This window comes from Sycon ciliatum, chromosome 1, assembly GCF_964019385.1.
Source record: "Sycon ciliatum chromosome 1, ocSycCili1.1, whole genome shotgun sequence".
Lineage (NCBI taxonomy): Eukaryota > Metazoa > Porifera > Calcarea > Leucosolenida > Sycettidae > Sycon > Sycon ciliatum.
Window position 1 is genome coordinate 62397536 of NC_088643.1, and position 23523 is coordinate 62421058.

Genomic DNA, 23523 nt, shown 5'->3' on the forward strand with positions numbered 1-23523 from the left:
ATAACCTTTTTCGGACTGGTTTTCGGAAGAGCCTTAAAAAATCGGACACTGTCCGAAAAATCGGACGGTTTGGCAGCACTGGAATATACCTGGTTCGCTATTGACGCTTCGACAAAGGGAATTTTCAGTACATCTGTGTGTGCGTGCGTGCGTGCGTGTGTGTGTGCATATGTTTGTGTGGTTGTTTAGGATACTTTGTCTGGGCGTGTTCTGTTCGATGAGCTCTTTCTCAGTGTGGCGCAATGTCTACGGAAGTTGTCACAACCTGTGAGTATTGGTGTGATGCCACGATGTACATGACTTTACATAATACTGAATAGGAAATCAATGCAAAGCTCACTTTCTAAGTGACACATTTACTGATTGCTTACTGAAACTTAGAGATAGATGCATCATTCTGATCTTCACTGGACCCTTGTATGTACCCAATCGTGACGTCTTGACGATGTGACCGACACACGCTCAGGCACTATACCTTGACAAGGGCTGCTCTTTTGGATTTGTTGAGTGTATGGTCGATCCTTTGTCATTCGGCTCACTGCCACTTGATTATGTATTCACCAAGTTTTATGTCCTGCACATTTGCCTTACTCATCTCTCTGCTTGAATGCAGTTCAAGGCGCCAGGTAGCAAGCGCAGTCTTGAGCCGGATCTCTACATCTCGGTGCTGGCGGCTCAAACCGTGGCCAAACACCAGCCTGTTCAGGTGAGGTGACGCCGTGCATGGAATCGCTCGCCGGTGCATGCCTGATGTATTCTGCTGCTGCTGCTGCGGCTGCTGTTGCTGGTACTGCTTTTGTTACTCGGAGTGCAGTAATTTGATGTGGCGACGCCAGCTTCTAGTCTAGCTGTGCATATGTTTGGGAACCATAAATTTGGGATAGTACGAATTTAATAGTTGTTAGAAAGGAAAAGGACATATGGAAACGAGTTAAGAGTAACTCTCCACCACTGTAACTAGATACTATATACAGTCAGAAAGTGCAACAACTAGGCACAAAACAGACAGAGTACTGTAGGTGTCAGGACGTCGAATGTCTCAGTACTCTGTCAGTTTTGTGCCTAGTTGTTGCACTTTCTGACTGTATATAGTATCTAGTTACAGTGGTGGAGAGTTACTCTTAACTCGTTTCCATATGTCCTTTTCCTTTCTACTTTTATTATTGGCTTAATAGTTGTGCGTGAAGTGTGTGGGTACAGTGAGGGCTGCGTCCCACCCGCCTGTGTGGATTCACAGGAAGTGTGAGTTACGAAGTCTGAAGAAAACGTTGAACGGTCTCTGCTTGGATGACGACTACACCATAGCTCAGTGGTTAGAGCATCGCTGGCTACAAGCGAGGGTCCCTGGTTCGAGTCCTGGTGGTGACAGTCAATTTTTTCTTCAGACTTTTCCCGTTTGTCTCTTTCCCTCAAAACCAGTTAATATTTTATGACTTGGGGCTCCCCGCGTGCTAGTTTGTACGTGAAGTGTGTGGGTACAGTGAGGGCTGCGTCCCACCCGCCTGTGTGGATTCACAGGAAGTGTGAGTTACGAAGTCTGAAAAAAACGTTGAACGGTCTCTGCTTGGATGACGACTACACCATAGCTCAGTGGTTAGAGCATCGCTGGCTACAAGCGAGGGTCCCTGGTTCGAGTCCTGGTGGTGACAGTCAATTTTTTCTTCAGACTTTTCCCGTTTGTCTCTTTCCCTCAAAACCAGTTAATATTTTAATAGTTGTTAACTGGATTTTATATGATTTTGTCAATTTTTACCTTCTCTGGATCGTCTTGCAGTCAATATTACTCCAAGGTACAAGGCTGACACGGTGGAACGTAGAAACAGTCATTGATCGCCTTGAGGAGAAGCTGCTGGACCTTGAGAATTTATTGGCAGAGCATGCAGCCCAGTAAGTGTACACGGCCCACAACAAGTCTGTTCTTGCCTACGGACCGCTGATTTCTTTGAGACATGTCTGGTCTGCTGCGTACGTATGTGCATGCGTGCGTGTGGTGGTGGTGGGGGGGGGGGAGAGAGAGTTTGGTGGTGGGTTTGTGTGGATGAGCGGAACGATGCTGCAGTTTTATACAGTGAAGAGGGACGCTTTTATAGTTTAGAACCGGTTTCCAGGTGTCGGTATAAGCCCTATCAGATGCCGTACAAGCACGCGCTGACTGTATTAGTAGGAGCAGTCTAGAAGCTCGATTCCTGGAGTCTTCATCACTTTTTCCATCCGTTCTTGCAGGGCCAGCAGTACAGCACACGGAGAAGATCCCTGTGATTCGGAGTATGGCCTGGTGGCTATGCTGAGGAGTGGACATGTGGGATTGCAGCTCTTACCTGACGGTGCTGCAGACAGTAAGTGCATGATTGTAGTATCTTACAGTATGTACATGTACATGGACCTGTGTGCGAAGATTACTGTGACGAGAGACCACCTGTCGTTAGAGACCGGGCATCTCATCTTACTAGACCATGTTCTAACATGCATTGCACCATGTCTGTATAGACCAAGCTTCTATGTACAGTGGCACAGGTGGTGCTGGTGCTGGTGCTGGTGCTGATGTAGTGATACTGATGCCGGTGCTAGTGATACTCATGGTGGTGCTAGTGGTTCTGGTTCTGGTGCTTACGTCGGTGACCGGGTGGTGCTGGTGCTGGTGGCGACGGCGGATTCAGGGTGGGGGTAGGGTTCCTCAACAATCCCTATAGCTAGCTTAGGTCATTACATTTAGACCTTTCATTCTCCACAACTAACTGTAGCATTCCTTGCCCCCCTTGAGCTATTCTGAAGCTTGTGGACTTGAGTATCACACCAATCACATTGCTTCACGCTGGCAATTCCGATGCCTTTGGGCTTGGGTACGTATCACACTCAACACAATTGCACTATTGAGCGCTAGTTAGTCCATCCTGGCTTTCCAAAGCCCACCCGTACAGACGTTTACTCGTGCATGCGTGTTGGTGTTTTGTAACGTTATGGCACAGGTCTTATCCTGGTGACGGATACAGTGTGTGGCATGTCGGATGGTGCAGCCACTGAAGTTCTGATGACACAGCTTCGCAATTTTGACATCACGTTCTCTTGCTTTCAACTGGGAAGCAAATTTCATGCCGGATGCAGGTGAGCTGTTGGAGACACTCATGTCCTAAGATAACTTTGACAAGTGCAGCTGCTTTTTCCGTCTATCGAGTCATTGTTGCCACTCCTCTGCTCTGCTCTGTCTGTCTGTCTGTCCGTCTGTCCATCTGTCCGTCTGTCTGCCTGTCTGTCTGTCTGTCTGTATGGATGGATGGTAGTGTGCATATGGATGGATGGCAGTGTGCATTCTGTTGCTCTTTTCGAGAGGAACGTATTTGGTTTCTTCTTTTGGTTTCTCATAGATCTGAAGACCCATCTCATTACTGTTGTACACATAGAGGAGCATGTCGCTAGTTGTGTGTATGTGTGTGTGTGTGTGCGTGTGTTTGCGAGCGTGTGCACGTGTGTGTGTGTGTGTGTGTGTGTGTGCGTGTGCGCGTGTGCGTGCGTTAGCGCATGCGTACATACGTGTGTACATGTGCGTGCGTGCGTGCATATGTACATGTGTGTGTATGCATGCGATTCTGCATTGTTGTTGGCTGCGTCTCAGTTTTGGGTTTGTTCCGAACAAGCCTCTTCTGCAGTTCATTCCCCTTGCTACATCTGGAGCCTACCTGGCCAATGTGGAGCAGGTATGTTGGTTCAACGCCTCGCGTATGATGGATGATGATACACTAGGAATCGTTGATGGGTGCTGTCGTTGTACATTTGTATCTAGTGCTGGATTACTGCTAACAAGATGCTGCCTTCATTGCTGCTGACAGTTGTATCATCCCTTGTGTCTTCCCTGATGGCAATGAGACATTAACACCCTGGTTAGGAAGCAGAGTTTTGCCAGGAATGTGTGTGGGTTTCTAGCCTTTCCCCCCCCCCCCCCCCCCCCTGTTATCCAGGACGAAAACCGGTTTGCCTGCCGAACAGTTGCCAGATATGCTTAACCCTTTGCCGGTCTAACTCAATGTATGTGAGGGGTGGTCACGCAAATACATGTACACACAACCAGCAATAACTCAAGAACCATGTGATGTAGATATGGGTAAACCATATATTTTCAAAATCTGTATGCCTGAACGCTTCCAGAAAATTCAAATATGACTAGGTCCAGGCAAGGATAGGGCCCATGGTAGCCCTTCAAGTTGAGAGAAAATACAATTGCGAATGAAATACACGAATATCACAGCACGAAGGGCATACCAAGTTCGTGATGGAGCTGAAATCGTACGATAAACAATCAGGTAAGGGCTACGTCTTTACAAGAAATGTAGGCTCTCTACAATACCGCCATTGAACACCAACACCTCGCCATCGGCGATACGCCAGCAGCAGCAATTCCCATTCCACGATATCGCAGCTTCGGTTTGTTCATCTCAGCGCTGCTCGCGTCAGATTCACTCTCGCTCAGATGAGCACCCAGGCGCGAGCTTACGCATGCCGTGATTCTCACGGCCAGGCGACTCATCTGATCACACCTGACGAGTCCTTGTGACAGTGACTGTGGCCGTGTCGGCAGCAAGAAGGCTTCCTCTCTTTTTGGAGAATTTTGTTTCTTCATTCGTGGACGATATATTTTTGAACTAGCAGTACTCAACGTAGCTTTTTTTCTCAACACACTACACTGCAAAACCTCCCGGGAGATCCAGGCTGGACTGGTGGTGTTACTGCTCTCAGAACGCTTGTCAAACACGGCCCCTAGAGATGCACTTGCATTCTCGAAATGCACGCATGGCGGATGGTCGTCTTTTCCAATTTCAACAAACTTCAGTCGATCGATACGCCAAAATTTGTATGGTAAGCATGGTTGTTTTGTACATCGTCAGATAGCCTTGGACCTCAGCTACGCGTAGAGTGCCATTTTAGCTGTCTCCTAGTAACAAGACCCCAAAAAATGAGGGCCAAACGTACCGATACTATAGTATCGGTTCGCTTATGGTAGACCGATAAAGGGTTAACCTGAGGAATCGAATTGGAGATAATTATGTTCTTTGACAACTTGAAATTTGTATGTGCAGATCCTTGTTTGTATCACATGTGCCCAATCTAAGACATGTCAATGGAGGTTATTTATATCCTTGTGGCTGGTGTGAATTATGTTTTGCTCCTGTATATACAGAAGCAGCAGTTTGAGTGGAACGAGAAAAACGGTCAGTGTGTGTGTGTGTGTGTGTGTGTGTGTGTGTGTGTGTGCGTGTGCGTGTGCGGGTGCGGGTGCGTGTGTGTGTGTGTGTGTACGATGTGTGCTTGCACATGTATGTGTATGTGCAGTTGTGTATGTGTGCATATGTGTATGCATTCTGTTAGCGTATGGTGAATGAATAGCCAGATACATGTAGGTGAAGGATTGTGTCAGCCCACTCCTGTAATGCCTTAACAGTTACCGGTATACACCAGCATTTTAGCCGTATGTTTTTTGTTTTGTTTTGTTTGTCGCTTATTCAGGCTCACATGCCAATACAGGCTTTGCAGACCTTGTACTGGTAGTCGCTGTGTTGAACTTTGCTAGCTTGCTCTCCTTTTGCGTACCACTTGCAAGCCGCCTCTAGGATTAGCATGATGTTACTCCAGTGTCCTCGTTTCCCCTTTCACCCATCCACCGATGCTTGACGAACCATGTTTCCTGTTCCTCTCTGTGCACAGGCGAGCTCAACTTCTACCAGCGCTGCTTGCTAGGTTGGCGTTGCCAGTACAACTCTGAAGACTGGCAACACCATTATTCAGGTTGGTGCACTGTTAGACTGCTGAACCTTGTCAGCGTTTACTTTTTTTGAATGCTCCTTCAGATAACTGCTAGTTACTGGCATATTCTGGATCTGGATACACACTGTAGTGCGAAGAGCCGCAATAAACAAGCAAGGAAATTCCGGACATGCTAGAACATTTCCATCAGACTTGTTAAGTCGGGAAAGGAAGCCCAACAGCGATACTATGCATTGGCCATTGCCATGAACGAAGTGTCGGCATGTGCTGCTGGATCGTAGGATACGTCGTGCTGCGTGCGTTGCATCACTAGTTGGTGCACTTACAGATGCGCATGTGTGTGTCTGCGTGTGTCTGTGTGTGTCTGCGTGTGTGCATGTATGCGTGCGCATGTGTTGTGTCTTTTTTTTGTGCAAATACTGTAGCTGTCAATGTTCCCCAAAGTAACCGGTGAGTTCCAGAGCACGGTGGTCTGTGTTGCTGTCTTCCAGTAACTAGTGCAGGCCGGTGTCTTTGGGGGGGGGGGTCATATGATCTCTGGGATAATGTACTTGTTCCCCTTGAATAAAGTAAGAGTTTGGATGATGTCAAGGTCCTCTGAAAACCCATCAATTCGGCAACATTGTGTGCTGCTTCTGATATGGAAAACAGGGGCAGCGGCAGCACACAGACCGTGCAGACCTGAATTAAAATACACTCGAATGTCTGTTATCCAGGCACCGTGGGACCGGGCACTGCCCGTATCTCAGGACAGCTCATCTACCATGTATCATAATCAGTTTTTTGAAGAAATTTGTTTGGCACTTATTGCATATGTTCAGGATAAAAAAAGAATCTATTGATGAAAATGTGTGGCTTACACGGGTTGGCAGTGACATCATATAACTTGGACATTCGAAAAACCCCAGAATATGCGGCCTGTGGCTGAGGTAGGGAAAATTCGAACAGCTTGACCAGCTGGTCGAATCAGGAACGGACGGCTTGCTCAATGTATGCTGGGACATACTCCGTGGAGCCGGTGGCTGACGCCAGGTAGCGGACACCATCCGATCAAATCTAGATGTCAGTGCCTTGAAACATACGGTTAGCCTCGTCCATGTACTCAGGTTTGACACAGGAAGGATGGATTTGGCTGCGTTGGGTAAATAGCCGAATGAAGACCCTTTCTCAACCAGACTTTCCCACCATTGGCGGACTCCTGTTGTCTTGCCACTAGCCGCAGAGTCACCAGCATACCACGCTTGTGTTGCATCGTCACAAGAACCTGCTTGCATTAGAGGAAGCGTGGTAATCGCATACATTAGCATTGCTACTGGGTCGCCCTAAGTGGTGCCTTTGCTGGAAAGGATGGATTCGCCGCCGGCAAACAGACTGGCCGGATGACGGTAGCGATTTATTGCCATCGGGGCAGGCACTGGGCATAGATGCTGCACATTGCGGAGACACACTTTCCCGCTGATGCTGTTGAAGGCGTTTGCTGCATCGGCGAGAAGAACACACTTGCACTCACTGCTGTTGAAAACCTGTTGCATAGCATGGGTCGCAGCTTCAATTCTGCTCTCCCGTCCAGAACACAGCTGGAGACAGCCCGCCGCCTTGTGGTGATCATTACCGATGACAGATAGAATTACCTTTCCAATGATGCGGCGTAGGACTTCTCCAATGCCGATGGGTCGCACACCAGGCTCTTTATCTAGTGGAATAAGGTGACAAGCGACATATGCATCCAGAGCTGCCGGATCAACATATGTGGTAGCAAGTCGTTGGACACAAGAAGCAAGAGCATCACATAATGTGTCAGATGCATGCCCAGTATACGAACACCGTAACCAGCCTTTTCACAAACATCCTTTTCAAACAACTGAAGTACACAAAGTGAATATAAATATCGCGAAGGACTAAAGGAACACGGCCCAACAGTGTTGAGTGGCGCTAGTGCCCTCATGTACATCTCCAGTGTTGAATGGAATCAGTACACCCATGTACAGTGCACAGATCGCGTGTGCAGCGTGCCAGCCACTAGCTAACTAAAAAAACAAGCAATCAAAATCAGCAAGACTGCATGGTTGCATGGTGGCGGGCTATGCGACGTGCAGTACTTCAGTACAAATACAATTTACGTGGCGTTTGGATACACTAAGTACTGCCATCGGGATAACTGGGGCAGGGTGGTAGTGTTGTGTGAGTTTGCAGCAGGTGTTTTCCTATCATTCCTGTCTGGAATAAGATTTCTGAATGGATTTTTATTGATATGGCCTTGACTATGTTGCTCATTTCCATCTTGCAGGTTTTGGTCCGATCTGCCGCTTGTTCCGACCAGTCGGCGGCGCTATGGTGAATGTGATGTCAGAGCATCTTTGATCAAGTGAGCTGGACGGCACTTACTACTGTGTGTGTGTGTGTGTGTGTGTGTGTGTGTGTGTGAGCGCGAAGGATTTGTCGCATGTGGGGAGTCGACAGGAGATCATAGTACCCAACACAATAAGCATTTCGACTCCGGATTTGAACGTTCAACGCGCTCAGTGGTCTGTGCAATTCAGGATAGCGACCGCGGCCTTGACCTGCTGATCCCAAGCATGGGCTAGACCAGCAATGTCGCATACGAGCACGCGGCAATCCCCCTGCGCCAAGCCAAGGGTGACGGGGACGAGCAGCTCGGGAGCGGCGCGACCATCACATCACGTTCCAGTTGCCCATGTCATGTCCCCAGACGCTATGACTCCCTGGTAGCTGGTGTGCATGTACAGTTCCACTTGGTTTGATCCGACTAAAAGCGCCAAACTGGCACCCTGGACCTGTTCCGATTGCACTCGCTGTATTTGCGAATGTGTACGTCTAGCCGCATCCATACCGCATCTAGGGTGCCAACGGCCGTGCAAATTGAGGGCATCAACTATTCACTTTAGGTCGGATTTCACTGAGCGCAACTATCCTGTATTATTGTATGTGCATGTACACTTTTGTACATGAGATTGAATGAAATTACCGGTCTGCGCATTTACCACATGTACTGTGCTACGGGTATAACTTTTAGTTTTTGCTGGACTTTCTCTCAGTGGTTTGTGCTATGTTTCTGACCCTGTCTCTCTCTCTCACACAGTGTTGTTGGCACCAGAATCCGCCAAGGCTATCAGTTGGCGAACATTGTCATTCGAAAACGCAACGGTAAGATATTGGCTCCCGCCTACTACGTAGTATGTGTCTCCAGCACATGTACTTGAGAAGTATATCATCCATGCCGAAGTAGTATTGTCGTTGGCCAGCTCTAAAGGCTGGACTATGCATGTGATTGTGTACTGTACATGTACATGGGTATGTGTTGAGACTTGAGAGCATAACAGCTGCATGAGCTTGTATACTATAAGAGCAGACTAGTGATGGTATTGTGTTGATTCGCTTGCAGAGGGAAGTAGTCGTTTGGAGGTGCGTCTTTTGTTACCGTGGAAGGACCGCGCTAGCATATCATATGAAGCCAGCGCTGACTATCCCTTGATCACCGCCAACACGCACGTGGATATCTACATCGAGGGCATCTACGACATTGTGCGTGATGTCTGCAATGCCGGTAACATCCGCGCGTCCACCGTCAACCCTCACAGGTATCTAGTCGTGCTAAGTGTGTGTGCTAAGTGTGTATGTGCTAAGTGTGTATGTGCTAAGTGTGTGTGTGTGTGTGCGCGCGCGCATGCGTGTGTGCGTGCGTGTGTGTGTGTGTGTGTGTGTGTGTGTGTGTGTGTGTGTGTGGTGTGTGTGTGTGGGTGCACGTGTGGTGTGTGTGTGTGTGTGTGTGTGTGTGTGTGCACGTGTGTGCACGCATGTGTGTGTGTGTGTGTGTGTGTGTGTGTGTGTGTGTGTGTGTGTGTGTGTGTGTGTGTGTGTGTGTGTGTGTGTGTGTGTGTGTGTGTGTGTGTGTGTGTGTGTGTGTGTGTGTGTGTGTGCATGGGTGCATTTGTGTGTGTGTGTGTGTGTGTGTGTGTGTGTGTGTGTTTACATAAGCAGGGCAACCACAAACTTTCAACTACTATCCATCACTACTTTCATGTTCTGCTGTTGACACTGTACTCACACTGCACTCTTTAGTAGTTACGCTGTGACAATGACACCAGTCGAGTTTCAATCTGCCATGCAATATTGTGTGGATTTGTTTGCGTACTGTCAATAGGATGGTGGTGGTGCGTCGCTTTTTACAGCACATCAAGAGGTATGTTTGCATCTTCCATGCATTGCATGTATGTCGTTGTATGTACTATTTGTACGACGTACATGCTGTAGAAAATAGAAATGCAACCCTGTGTTTCCTCTGTCAGCAACTTTATGTGCCTTATGGGGCCGGTTTTCACGAGTTTTGACTGTAGTTTGGTTCAAGTTTGTTGCTGAGTTTCACCCCCCCCCCCCTCCCCCCCCCCATCCTCCCACTCTCCTGCTGCTATTTTGTTTCATTGTAGATAGTGAGAAGTAGTATTGTTACTACATGTACTGGCATTGGTGTTCGTACCGTTTTCTAGATACGTATGCTGTTTGCCTCTGTGCCGTGTTCCGCATTTTTACCCGCAGTCTGCAGAAAGCTGACCAGCTCCTCGTCCACCTGCTCTCCTTCAACAACTCTCCCAGTACGTATGCACTGACAGCGCGCATCAAGAGCGGCTCGTCTGTCTTCTACCTCCCGCCAAACTCAGAGAAACCCGTAAGTCGCCAATGTACGAAATTCTCAACATACGAATTCCGTGGGAACTGGAGGATTAACTAAATTTATATCCTCATCACTGACATCAGGCTCATGCTCATTATGCCAACAAGAGAATACATCTTGACTCTTCCCTTCAATAATTATTCGCTCCAAAGAAGTTCAAGCAATGGACGACAGATAACTCGAAAACAAGAATGATTTCATTTTACAAGAGCATAGCAAAAAAGGAATAGCATGCGCACACAAAGGGGTGCGCGCGTATGTAAAACAAGTTATACGTGCACACGTTACACGTATCTGTGTCCGCTGAAGAAGTTACCGGTACGTAGAAACAGTTACGTAGTATGAGACGCACACTACAAACGAGCGTCTGCAATAGCCAAGCGGAATGAAAACCGGTAAATAAATATCTGAGAAGACTGTATTTTTAATGTAAGTTTAATAGTTAGTGACTTCAGACAAATAAGAAATAAATGAATAAATAGATTCTTGAACTTTCTAGCGAAATGAGCATTTCCTACACTCCCCCCAATTGGCCAGTTATGGACAATTGTGACTAGACCCAAATTAAATGCAGTTATTAGTGATCAGCGCTTGTCTCATCTCATTTGCGTGAGCAGCTGCGCGTCTCTGCGATCTTGGTCGGCGTGCTGGAGCGTCTTCATGCTGCTCAACGTCAACCTGCTGACTGTTAGACAACTCTACAGGATAGAGGCGCTGGACTGGTCTCTTCAAGTAATGGCGCTTCTGGCCTGAACCCATCTGAAGCGTAACGGCACGAACTTGCCCGTCTCTTCCCGTGTGCAGCTGTGAATAATTTGACGTATCCGTTGATGTCCCTGCACGAGCCAGAAACGTGCGCGAAACTCCGTTAGTGTGGCCTTGACCCCACCATGCATCACTCGGGCATGGCACTCATTAACAATCAGGTCAGTCACGTGGTGATCCTTCGGCAGAAGGTACGGGTGCTTGGTTGTCAGAGGCAAAGCAGAGTTCTGGAGTCGGCCACCGCAGCGGATGAGACCGTGTCCACAAACAGACCGAATTCTGCCTGCCAAGACTTGTAGTGCTGATGAAACGGGAGCGCAAGTTGAAGATGGTTGATCCACAGCTTCTCGGCGAGATCTAAATCTCCAGCCGTGAGTTCGCTCTCACTCTCTTGCCGTTTAGACTTGAAGCGCTGTACGGCCTTCAGCACTGTAGCTGTCACTCTCAGAAGTCGGTTGTAATTGCTGAAGCGGGTACAGTCGATGACCAGTCCGATGTCTGACGATGGATGTGTCGTTGTCAGTAAGGCGGCTGAGTTGTCGACGACTTCCATTTCTCTTCTGCTCATCTCTGCACGGCACTCCTCGGGCATGCTACGCGTTCGACCGACTGTGCTGTCTTCTGTCTCCACGGGTTCAATGATGCCGGTACGCAGCTGCTCTTCGATGGTGTCATTGTAGGACTTGAGCAGCTCAGGATCCTTGCGGAGCCGTTTGTGGAGACCGACGAGTCTGGACTTGCAGAGTTGGAAATTGTCCGGCAACAATGGATGATCGTCCTTCCATGGTAGTCTGACCTCATACCGTCCATTGTTGAAATCGATTGTCTCAACGAGTTCTTCATACTCCGTGTTGTCCTGGTCTGCAAGTGCTTCAATTTCCCAGAACCTTTGCAGGGAGTCAGTGAGCTCTCGATCTGCTGCTGATGCCTCTTCCTCGACTGAGAAGACGTGCGTGGCCAGTGCACTGGTATCTTCTGGCGTGGGAAGTACGGTGGCTGGACCGGATAGGACCCACCCTAGCTTTGTCTCAATGGCCACAGGTCCGTCGGCACCTCGGATGATGTTACCCGTTGCAATAGTCCAGTAGAGGTCCGCGCCGATTAGCAGATCCACTGATCGAGTACCTGTGTCATATCTGGTGTCGGCTAGCGCCAATCCATCGAGGTGACTACAGCACTCCACTGACGTGTGCATGGATTGGCCAGTAATCGGGTCACACAATAGCGGCACAGCATAGGCTTGTACCGTGATGTCCTCGCCGTCGGGGACTCGGATTCCAAGTTGAACTACATCAACTACTTGGGACGTTGTGTTGTCCTGGCCGAACGCCTTGATGATGACCTTACGTTGATCCAGGACCGGCAGTTGCAAAGCGTCACGGAGAGCGCTCGTAACATACGTCCGTTGGCTGCCGCCGTCCATCAACAGTCGGATAGCGGCGCTGCGATCGGACTGTGTGACATTATAAGCCACGGCCTTGGCGGTCTGTAGCAATACCGATTCCTGTCTGCGAGGGTCCACGGAAGCATTCGCAGCAACAGCCTGCGTGTTCATCTCTGCCTTCTGCTGCCTCTCGCCACTACATATGGCTACGTTGGGGCTCCCACCACACTTGACACAAGAGTATGCATTCGGACAGGTCTTTGCCATGTGTTTGCGTTTGAGGCATCGGAAGCACCTGCCTTGCTTCCTCAAGATCTGTCAACGGGTGGCAACATTCGTCACTGTTACGCATCTCCCGGCAGTGTGACTACCATTGCAAAAGAAGCACTTCAGTTGCTCAGGCGCACCAGTGTAGAGTGTTGACGTTGTGGCTGGTGCGGACTTTCTGGGTTGGGCTATCGGGACGGTTGGCTTAGCTGCCGGTGCCGCTCGCTCCCTGGCACACAGCTCCAGATGGACAGCCGATAGCAGCTCACCGATCTCCCAATGCTGCTCAGTCACGACAATCTTGCGGCTGACAATGAGCCGGAACTCTGCGGGTAATCGGGACATCAAAACAGACGTCAACAGGGATCCATAAGACTCGCGACTCATCCCGAGGGACTGTAAACTACGAATGTGTGTCTCAACGGTGGTGTATAGCTTCCTGAGGCCAGTTACATCATCCTCGCTGGTGACAGAAGCAACATTCAAGAGGCCCTCCATGTGGCTGGCGACAATGACCTGGACGTTGCCGAATCGTTGCTTGAGGACGTCAACTGCAGCCCTGTAGTTGGCTCCTGTCAGGGCAAATCCGGCAATTGCCTCTCGTGCCTCTCCCACTACCAAGGACTTTAGGTAGTTGAACTTATCAACGTCATCCAGGGTGTCATTGCCATCAATGGCCGACCCAAACATGTCCCAAAACGAGGACCAAGCTCGGATGTCTCCGCTGAACTTAGGAATCTCGAGCTTGGGCAGCTTCATCCGGTGGTGGAAGCTGCTTCCACTACTGGCACTCGTACTAGATACTACACTGGAACGCGAGACACACGGGGCGACAACTGGCGAGTCCTCACCAGTCTCATCTGGAGCTGGTTCCCGACTGTCCAGATTGCCCTTGGCCTTGCTTGTTGTGCAGCACTCATCCTTTCCGGAAACGGGTGACAGTGACTCTGACTTTGGCTGTGAGGATTGGGAAGCCCGTACACTGGCGATATTCTCCAACAGTTGACTTGCATCTGAAATGGCTCGCGTAGCCCTGCCGATGCGGGACTCGTACTTCATAAGATAATCCGCTGCATCACAAATTTCAGATTCAATGTCGTCGTCCTCGATGGCGTCCAAAATTTGGGAGTCCAAGCGACCCAGCAAATCCACTTTCTCCCGGAGTTTCTTCAGGTCCAAGGCACAATCCTCTCTATCATTTACGCTGAGATCTTCCCCTTGCCACTCGGGTGAGCTCCTCGTAACATAGGAAATCTTCTCCACAAAATCATCGATTCTAGATACCAATTTGGAGGCAGCTGACCGATGTGCTCCACGCAATCGAACTAACCGTTGGACCGACACTGTTGTCGTCTTGGGCTGATCCTCAGTCTCCGTCTCGGCCATAATCGCAAATCAAATTTCCCGGGCTCGTGTTGAAGCTCGAAGGACCATATACGAAATTCTCAACATACGAATTCCGTGGGAACTGGAGGATTAACTAAATTTATATCCTCATCACTGACATCAGGCTCATGCTCATTATGCCAACAAGAGAATACATCTTGACTCTTCCCTTCAATAATTATTCGCTCCAAAGAAGTTCAAGCAATGGACGACAGATAACTCGAAAACAAGAATGATTTCATTTTACAAGAGCATAGCAAAAAAGGAATAGCATGCGCACACAAAGGGGTGCGCGCGTATGTAAAACAAGTTATACGTGCACACGTTACACGTATCTGTGTCCGCTGAAGAAGTTACCGGTACGTAGAAACAGTTACGTAGTATGAGACGCACACTACAAACGAGCGTCTGCAATAGCCAAGCGGAATGAAAACCGGTAAATAAATATCTGAGAAGACTGTATTTTTAAATACAGTAAGAAGGTGGTAAAACAGCGCAAAAAGAAAGAAAGAAAGAAAGAAGCTTAGCTATCTTCTTTCTTTCTTTCTTTCTTTTTGCGCTGTTTTACCACCTTCTTACTGTATTTAATCCACTGTTCCTGTTCCTTTTCCCTTGACTGTATTTTTAATGTAAGTTTAATAGTTAGTGACTTCAGACAAATAAGAAATAAATGAATAAATAGATTCTTGAACTTTCTAGCGAAATGAGCATTTCCTACAGCCAATGCATTTGTACCCGGGCTTGCGTCGCCGCTCTCACTGCTAGAGTACTGCTGCTGCTATATTTTAGAGCACCCGTGTTTAGGAGGTTTTCTAAATGTCATGGAAATACCGTAAAACTCCCCGGATCCGGACAACCCTAATACGGGCACGTCCGTCTACCAGGCACCTTTCTACGCATCTAGTCACGAAAATGGCTTTTCAACGAAAAGCAGCCAAAAACACTATTGATTGGCATATAAACATGTTTACTTGCATGTAGCAAGTATGTATGTTTTGAGTTACGGGCAATTTCTATTTACGGGCAGTGCTCGGTCCCAACGGGCCCGGATTAGGGGAGTTTTTCTGTATATTCTTTCCCAGTCGTAACTTACTGGCAATGGAGTTAGGTTCGTCTTTGGCTTGTTTGGGTTGTTTCTTCAGATCCCATCGTCAAGCACGGGCAGTGCTGGTCGTACGTCTTCTGGTCAGGGTCGTCATGCCAGGGCTGGTCCTATGCAGCCGTTCACATCCTTTTGGCAGCCTGTCCTGTCACTGGACACGGGGGTTTGGTAAGCTATTACATCATGTGTGTGTGTGTGTGTGTGTGTGTGCGTGCGTGCGTGCGTGCGTGCGTGCGTGCGTGCGTGCGTGCGTGCGCGCGTGGGTGGGTGTTTGAAAAACGACATTTGATTCTTATTGCCGATATTTCTTACACACGATAAATCACGTGTGACATATCATATGCACGTGTGACATACAGGTATCATAATTATAATTATGCGCGCACGTTTGGCATGTGGACACGTACAAATACTACAATCATGTAGGTCTACACATCACATGATACACACGGATCAGACTCGGCGGGTCGTGCTAGGCGACTGCGGAGCAGCAGATACGAGAGAAGTCGGAAGAAAGAGTCCGACTGGACAGAAAAAGTGATTCTCCGATGCTCAGTTGGACAAAACTCTCTTTTTGTGTTGAATATTATTGTATTGAGTATGCACAGAACACAGATGTTATTACTACAGGCGATACACTTTGCACTAATCTGGCATATTATGCTACACAAAATCCATTCTTAGGGCCGATATATTCTACTATGCGATAATACTGCTTGTAAGAATAAATATACACATAAAATATGTGTTATGATTATGAAAAAATGAGTGTTCATTCTTGTAGGCAGTATATTCTTGTATACGACCACACTATAACCGATACGCACTCTATGTGTATTTTCAGTATGAGCCTAGGCAGAAAGTAGTTTTTATGTGGCCAGGTAGCTACTCCATTGATCGCATGGACATTTTTGAAATTTGTGCATATTTTGTATCTGTGTGCGTGTACTTGTTCCTGTACTTGTTATCCAGGCATTGCTGGTTCCATGTGCAGCGCATCACGGCACAGCTGCTTCACGACTCGCCGCTCTCACGGTACCTGCACCTTCACAATGCCGTCGGTCGCTACGGTACCGTTCTGTGTCGCCAGGCGGCCGGTCAGGTCATCACCATGCTGCGAGAGTGGAGCTCTTTTGTCCTGCTAGAAATGCACTCCTATGTGCGATTCATGTGAGTTGCGCACTGGCCGTGTGTTGATTAACGCGTGTGTTGATTTACATGTATGTTGATTTACGTGTGTGTTGGTTTACATGTGTGTGTGTGTTCTGCAGAGAATCTGACGGTGAGAACGCCGCTCCCAAGTCGTTCTGTCTGGTCAGGATTGCGCCGAAAAATCCCTTCTTCGTACTGAGGTTGGCCTTCCTGGTGGGAACTCCTCCGAAAACCCAGCACGAGGTACATCATCTACTGCTTTACAAACACAAAGTATTTCCTTCAACACAATAGTCACCTTTGCGTTCATGTATTGTGCTGCCAGAAGGGTTCACTTTAAGTTGGTTTGTCGGTCCCGGTTCCATACCAACAGCGGGACAAAGGTTCTTCCCGCTGGTTAAAGGGGAAGTCCGGTGAAAAATTTAAATTTCCGTAGAGTTCGGGTCGCTGAGTCGAATGGTATTTGTCCGAGGAGGTGGCGGCTTATGGTTCGTCAGATACGCCCAATCGAACATGTGCGAATTTGAGGCCGCGTCACCCAGATCCAGGTGATGACGTCACAGCGTGCAGCCAGGTAGCCACACCGTCTACTTATAGTTGTGTACAAAAATGGCCATATTCGGAGCGCGTTCGATTGGGGAACCGTTTGTCGCAGCTTCTTCGGACCAAGACCATTCGATTCAGTGTTACAAACACTACGTACCCTGTGATTTTCAGCTCGGTAAACCTGGAGGTTATACCGTATTGTAGCCGTTTCCGAGTTGGACTTTTCCGTCAGCCCGTCTACGCGCTCTGCGCTGCGTGCATGCAGTGCGTGCAGTGTGTTATCTAGCTGTAGTGCAGTCAACAAACTCATGTCACAACTGACACAGACTCAGAAAACTAGTCAACACACGGACTTGTCATGTACTGCACTCGTATCAGTCGTATTGTACAGTCATGTAGTCAGAGAACGTGCGTTTCTCCTTGCCGGTGCCGGTGGTTGTGCTTTGAGAAAGAAAATTTTAGTTTTCCGCACCCGCCTCATTATTTTATGCTACAGCGATGAGTGCACAACCGTGACAAGTGACAAAACAGCGAACAGCTCCCGGACCTAGAACTTTCAGATTCCATAGCGTTGCGAGCGAAGATTCGTGCCCGTGGTTCAAAGAGCCTGCACTGTTCTCCAATTGAGTAGTCCGAAATATTCCAAGTTCGCACCAATACATCACCATGTGGCAGGCTACTGGAGTCTAAGCGAATCTAATCGGTATGGAACAACATTTAGAGCACTCGCATCACTCTTCTCCATTTTGGCGACCCTGCTCTCCAGCGATCTGATAATTACATCAGCCTCGTCTGCAATAGTAGCTGCTTTTTCATCAGTAGGAAACTCAGTAGCGCTCACTCTTGACCGGCCCGCGCGGCACTTTCTTCAGCTGAATACCGAGGTTCTCAGCCCCAGACCGAACTCATGAAGGTCAGCCATGGCTGCATCCTCACTCTCACAAGGAGTTACAGGTCTTCGGGGTCGCTTGCACCACCTAATATCAGTCGGTCAATCATTTGAAATAGCACTGACACTATTGCTTTCACGCACTCCTTTTGACCTAGCTGCACGCTATGACGTTGCAGAGGGTGTGGCGCGGCCGCATGACGTCATGGCGCAGCCCCCGAAACTCAGTTTTTCAAACGGAAATATCTCGAGAACGCTTTGTCGGAGACACATGGGACCAACACCATTCGACTCAGCGCCCGAAACTCTACCGACCCTGAAATTTAAATTTTTCACCGGACTTCCCCTTTAAGACCATCATATTGCACTCAGTGGTGTCTGGTGTCCATACTATGTTGAGCCTGTTGTCCGATGACATCATTGAAACAAAACAAAAAAAAACGAAGTAAGAATGACAGTGTGACTCCATTATTCACTTTTTCAAACAAGAAAGAAAAAGAGGGCCAGTTTGGATTCGTCGTCACTCAAAGTTTCATGCTGCTGCAATCATCTTTATCCGTGAATCGTGTAGAGTAGTGTTGTATCTACTCAATTCAGCGCCAAGTATCACGCATGACCACATACATAATGATTAGTCTCGGGTTTCAGTATCAGTCTTCTGATGATTGCAGTAGCATGAAACTTTGAGTTACGAACTTACGACGAATCCAAACTGGGCCCCTTTCTCTTTCTCGTCTGAAACGCCAGGCCCGTCGCACCGACTTTGGAGGTGGGGTGGCCATGGAGGGAGGGGGGGGGGGGGGGGGGGGGGTTGTTCTGGGAGCACTCCCGCGGGAAAACATTCAAAAATTGAAGCCAATTGCAATTTTCCGGGCATTTGGGGCCATTTCAGTGTATTTACAATGAAAGGCTTTTTGATTCTGCAACAAACCAAGAAGACGCTAAGATCGGGGTCAATGATTCTTTATTATTCGCCACGTTTGCGCTGAGCTGCGACCATCGCGCTTTGTTGCAGTGTGCTAAAAAATATAAATAAACGCCGCAAAAGTGTGGCGGCCTCAGCCGCCCCAGCTGCCCCGGCTGTATTTGTATTTGTATTTATGGATTCTCCACAGGCCTTAGGCCCTCTGCAGACTACGTACATAGAACATCCAGTACAAAATCGCATAAAACCTAAAAGGCAACATTTTTCCAAGCCTGCATTCAGACTACACATTTTACATGCAATATACAGGCAACCTTTGACCCTACGCTATTGCGCAATGGACCTGGGATGTGTGAAAGCAGCCGGCAGTCGTACAAAGTTTGTACATTTGTACGATGGTTGGTGAAAGTACGATAAATGCAGGAAAGTTGCCTTGTACAAGGGTTGGCACCCTGCCTGAAAGGATTGCGCAGCTTTTTAGGCTTCCTGCCAGATTCTTGTTGTTGTCTTGGAAACTTCTATGTAAATGTGACTTATAGGCTGTTTTGTACCTAGTCTGAAGAGGGCCTTAGCCTAAATCGAGGGAGTCTCCGTGACGGCATTAAACGCTCTGCACTTTGTGCATCGAGTACTTTGCTGACAATTTGCCAAAATTTACTCCTTTGACTCCGTTATTGTACAGCTATGGTGGCATGGTGTTGCTGTGTGTTGCTGTGCAGATGGTGCGTGACCTGAAGGAACGTATGAGCAAGCTGAGCCTGTCCGTGCGGCAGCCTCGCCCTCGCAGTCCAGTCTTGCGGCGGCAATCTTCCATCACCAACACACCACGGCGCCCATCCAGGAGTGCGCACGTAACCGCGTCCATCCCGTGCGCCAGGCTTCTCAACAAGAACTATGAGAAGATCCTTATGCGGTAGGCGGTGTTTGTGATAAGTAGTGTAGCAAACGTGCTAGCTCAGCTCATGCTGGGTCCTTCTCATGCAGAATCATAACTAACACTATGCTTACCAGCTACTAGTACTACAGTGTGTATCGGTTATAGCGTGGTGGTCGTGTAAAAGAATATACTGCCTACAAGAATGAACTCTCATGTTTTCATAATCATAACATGGATTTCAAGTGCACTTTTATTCTTACAAGCAATTTTATCGTACAGTAGAATATATCGGTCCTAAGAATGGACTTTGTGTAGCAAAACATACCAGATTAGTACAAAGTATATCGCCTGTAGTAATACTATCCGTCCAATGCAATTCCGATTTGACTTGCGTTGGGTCGTAATGCTGCAGGTTCAACTGTTGTGGTCATGTAACTCATGTTGCATAGCCACATGGTAAGCCTATGTGACTATAACCAGCCGCATGCACAGTAACACTACATTGCATGTACGATGATCTTCCTGCCTCTGCGCACATGCACATGATATGTCACACTTGATTTATCGTGTGTAAGAAATATCGGAAATAAGAATAGAAAGTCGTTTTTCAAACACCCACGCTATGACCGATACCTACTGTAGTAGTGGGAGAACATTCTCGTGTGGGGTAGTGTCTCCGTCTGGCACCGATCACTGTAGTGCCTCCGTCATTTGCTCTAGGCATAGAGCACTGGCTTGTCAGTTTGAGCACTCTGGCAAGGTACGTTTGGGCCTGGTTTAAGTTTCTGGCTTTTGAGGGGTTGAATTTTCATTGTTGCCAGGGGTTTGGCCTCATTTCTCTCCACTGTGCTGACAAATGCACACAGAGCGAAACTGTGAATCTGTCAACAGATTGAGTGTGCTCAAGTTAGTTATCTCTTTCTTCTTGCAGTGCAACTCTATCCAGGCTGGTTGAAAGAGATGATTTTTGAACGCCTTGAAACACATCCCCAGTATTCACATCTAACTCTGTATTGTGAGTAGCGCCAATGGTACATAGCCAGGGTATGTACTCTTGGTGTTGTCCATTTTGTGCTGACTCCGCTTTCCTGTGCCATCCCGTGTTATTTTGCTGTTGACATGTGTGACTCGGCGTACCCTGTGTTTCCTGCAGCTATGAGATGATACCATCTAACATTGTGTCCGCGACGAGCAGCGATTGCTTGGTGAGTTTAAGTAGGAAGCCCTGAGTGGAGTAGAAGTGCTGAATAGCTAAGTGATAGAGCTTAGACCCAACATGCAGCACACCACTGGACAAGAACGGTTATTAGTTCAGTCACCTGATGAGTGCTGGGCGCATAGAACTCGTACTTGTGACATACCCGTTCTTGTCTGTTCTTGTCCGCTTTTGTGCTGACTTCTGTAACATGTTTGCATTTGTAACTTTGTATGCTTGCATGTTTACTCTGTATGACCAATGAGTACACACGCACACACACGGTGCACGCACGCATGCACACACACACACACACACTACTACTATGATACAGCTACCCTAAACGGGTCACGCCGCCCTCCACCCAAGCATGAGCACTATGAGGGGCAGTGGCAAATAAAGAGAATCAGCTAGCAGAACTGGCAAAACAGATGAAACAATGGAGCAGAACGGACGACTGCTGTACAATCATGTTCGAGTTCTGTAACAACAACCTGACAGCTACAGTGACAACAACTGAAAATGAACAGGAAAGAAAAAAAATTCAAAATTTCACGCCACGAAAAAACACTGTCCACGAAAGAATCCACCAAGCAAAAGGAGTGTGGGCATCCGAAATCCCACCAGGACTCCACTAGCAGTTCTTCCACGTTGTTGATGTAAGCGGCAGGGCAATGCCTCACAAATCCGACAGACTTCCGCAACGCTTGACCAGTGCACTCATGACGACGAAAGATTGAAGTTTCAATTCCCACCATTCCGCCATTGCGACCTTCCTCTCCGCACTCGCTCGTCCACTCCACTGAAACAACGACTTGTTCCAGCACTCCACCAGCCAATCCGCAATTCCCACCACTGCATTCTTCGAGCTTGGATTCTTCACAGCACTCGAGGGATAGCTACTCCACTGCGAGTGGTGGACCACGGCCGACGCAGCAGTGACAATATCGAAGTAAATTGTCCTGCAAGCTACATCGCGATTCCGCGATCCAAACATGCAGCACTACCTTGGCAGTGTGCGAGGGTGCTCCAGGGTCGACTCTGGCTACGCCAGAGTCGCCCTGGGCAGGCAGAAAAACTTTGGAGAAAGCCAAGAACACGGAGCTCAGAAAGTGTAACCTGCTCCCAAGGAGCACAAAAACACACACACACACACACACACACACACACGTACAGTCGCACACACACACACACACGCACGTACAATCGCACACACGTGCATGTAATTGTGTCTTACAATCCCTAGCCAGTGTACTGTGAGCCAGATCTGTGGATGTACTTGTGCATGGTCAGTCTCTAGACTGGTCCAACAGTTTACCGGCGTATTGGGATTATCTTCATGGTGGTTGTGTGCAGTGTCATTTGTGTGAGTTGGGCTTTTCTTCTGTGCAATCGCTTCTTTAGTTCCTGTTCAGTGCGGCAGGAACATCTGATGCGGCGGCACCAGTGACAGGGGTGAACATCCCGCACGGATTGGGGCCTCACATGAACACGCCGATGGCCAAGACAGCTGCGGTCGCACCCACGACGGTGGCGGCCGTGGGCGGCAGTAGTGGCAGCGGTGGCTTCACGTGGAGTCGCAGTAACCTGGCGTGTCACCTGTTCCAGCAGCGCTGGGTCTGGTGCATGGAACAGCCGTCGAGCAGCAGCGTGTCTGGAATTCTGGCTACTCTTGTCGAGTGAGTCCCACCACTGCTATGCCTCCTCTCCCCTTTGTGATTACTTGCAGAGAGTCCTGGTCTATTTGCAGCATATAGGTGGTTTATGATGAACATGCTTGTCATGTTGTACACTGTACTACAACGTTTATGGCTAGCTCAGCTCATTTCGAATATGCAACACTCCCAACTAGGAATAATCACTTCATAGTTCGATACTTTTTTGAAGTCGCCACCTCTATTTCATACTTTGACATGCAAGTGTTGTAGCATCCTGGAACCTGTGACCTCAGTGGGTGCGTTTTGATTACTGCCACGAATCGATTCATCAATGGAATCTCGTCGTTCGATTTCATGTCATGAGCCCTGGAATCGGTTCGGAATCCATTCACCCTATTCACATTGGGTGATGTGAATAGCCAGGGGTGATTCATGAATGGATTCAACATTGATTTGCGGGCATAATCGAACGCACTCAATTTGAGAGAAAGAAAGCCGTACTAGTATTCTGTACGGTATGGAGCAGGGTTTCCTTTCCCTCACACCCAGGCCGCAGGTTCCACACGTGGGTGGCAGTGCAGGGGATAGACACTGTTTTGTAGCGAAGATCCTGATTGGGATCCTGTCCAGGCAATGAACTGTTTTGTCCTTTGGCGAATATTCGTTTTGAAAGATCCATTTCAATCTGCAGCTACTGTTTGTTGCAAGAATCTCAATAGACCCAGTGATGCTGTAGGTTGTACACCATGAAATTTGAATAAGAGTGCAGTGCCTTAAATGTTCTTTCAGAGGTTTTTGTTGTTGTTTTTCAAACAGTAGATTCTACTCAAGTTAATATACTTCTGCCATTCCCACTGTCACAGTGCCGTCTCTCAGACTATAATGGTGGGTTGTGTTGGGTACTGAGAGCATTCATTCTTTCTGCTTGTGTGT

The 23523-nt window shown here is 48.2% G+C and overlaps 1 protein-coding gene across 1 annotated transcript in view; it reads left to right on the forward strand.

The window, feature by feature from the left end:
• LOC135804772 (KICSTOR complex protein SZT2-like) overlaps nt 1-23523 on the forward strand; it is an 81436-nt gene that overhangs the window by 2960 nt on the left and 54953 nt on the right. Inside the window, exons 4-23 of the mRNA XM_065318727.1 lie at nt 190-267; nt 614-706; nt 1775-1887; nt 2224-2336; nt 2967-3102; nt 3611-3692; nt 5171-5201; nt 5695-5775; nt 6180-6204; nt 8042-8119; nt 8855-8919; nt 9158-9353; nt 9917-9955; nt 10309-10438; nt 15389-15516; nt 16321-16518; nt 16620-16743; nt 19580-19773; nt 20891-20942; nt 22337-22611. Coding sequence (XP_065174799.1) covers nt 190-267; nt 614-706; nt 1775-1887; nt 2224-2336; nt 2967-3102; nt 3611-3692; nt 5171-5201; nt 5695-5775; nt 6180-6204; nt 8042-8119; nt 8855-8919; nt 9158-9353; nt 9917-9955; nt 10309-10438; nt 15389-15516; nt 16321-16518; nt 16620-16743; nt 19580-19773; nt 20891-20942; nt 22337-22611 — 2231 coding nt within the window. The remainder of the gene's footprint in view (nt 1-189; nt 268-613; nt 707-1774; nt 1888-2223; nt 2337-2966; nt 3103-3610; nt 3693-5170; nt 5202-5694; nt 5776-6179; nt 6205-8041; nt 8120-8854; nt 8920-9157; nt 9354-9916; nt 9956-10308; nt 10439-15388; nt 15517-16320; nt 16519-16619; nt 16744-19579; nt 19774-20890; nt 20943-22336; nt 22612-23523) is intronic.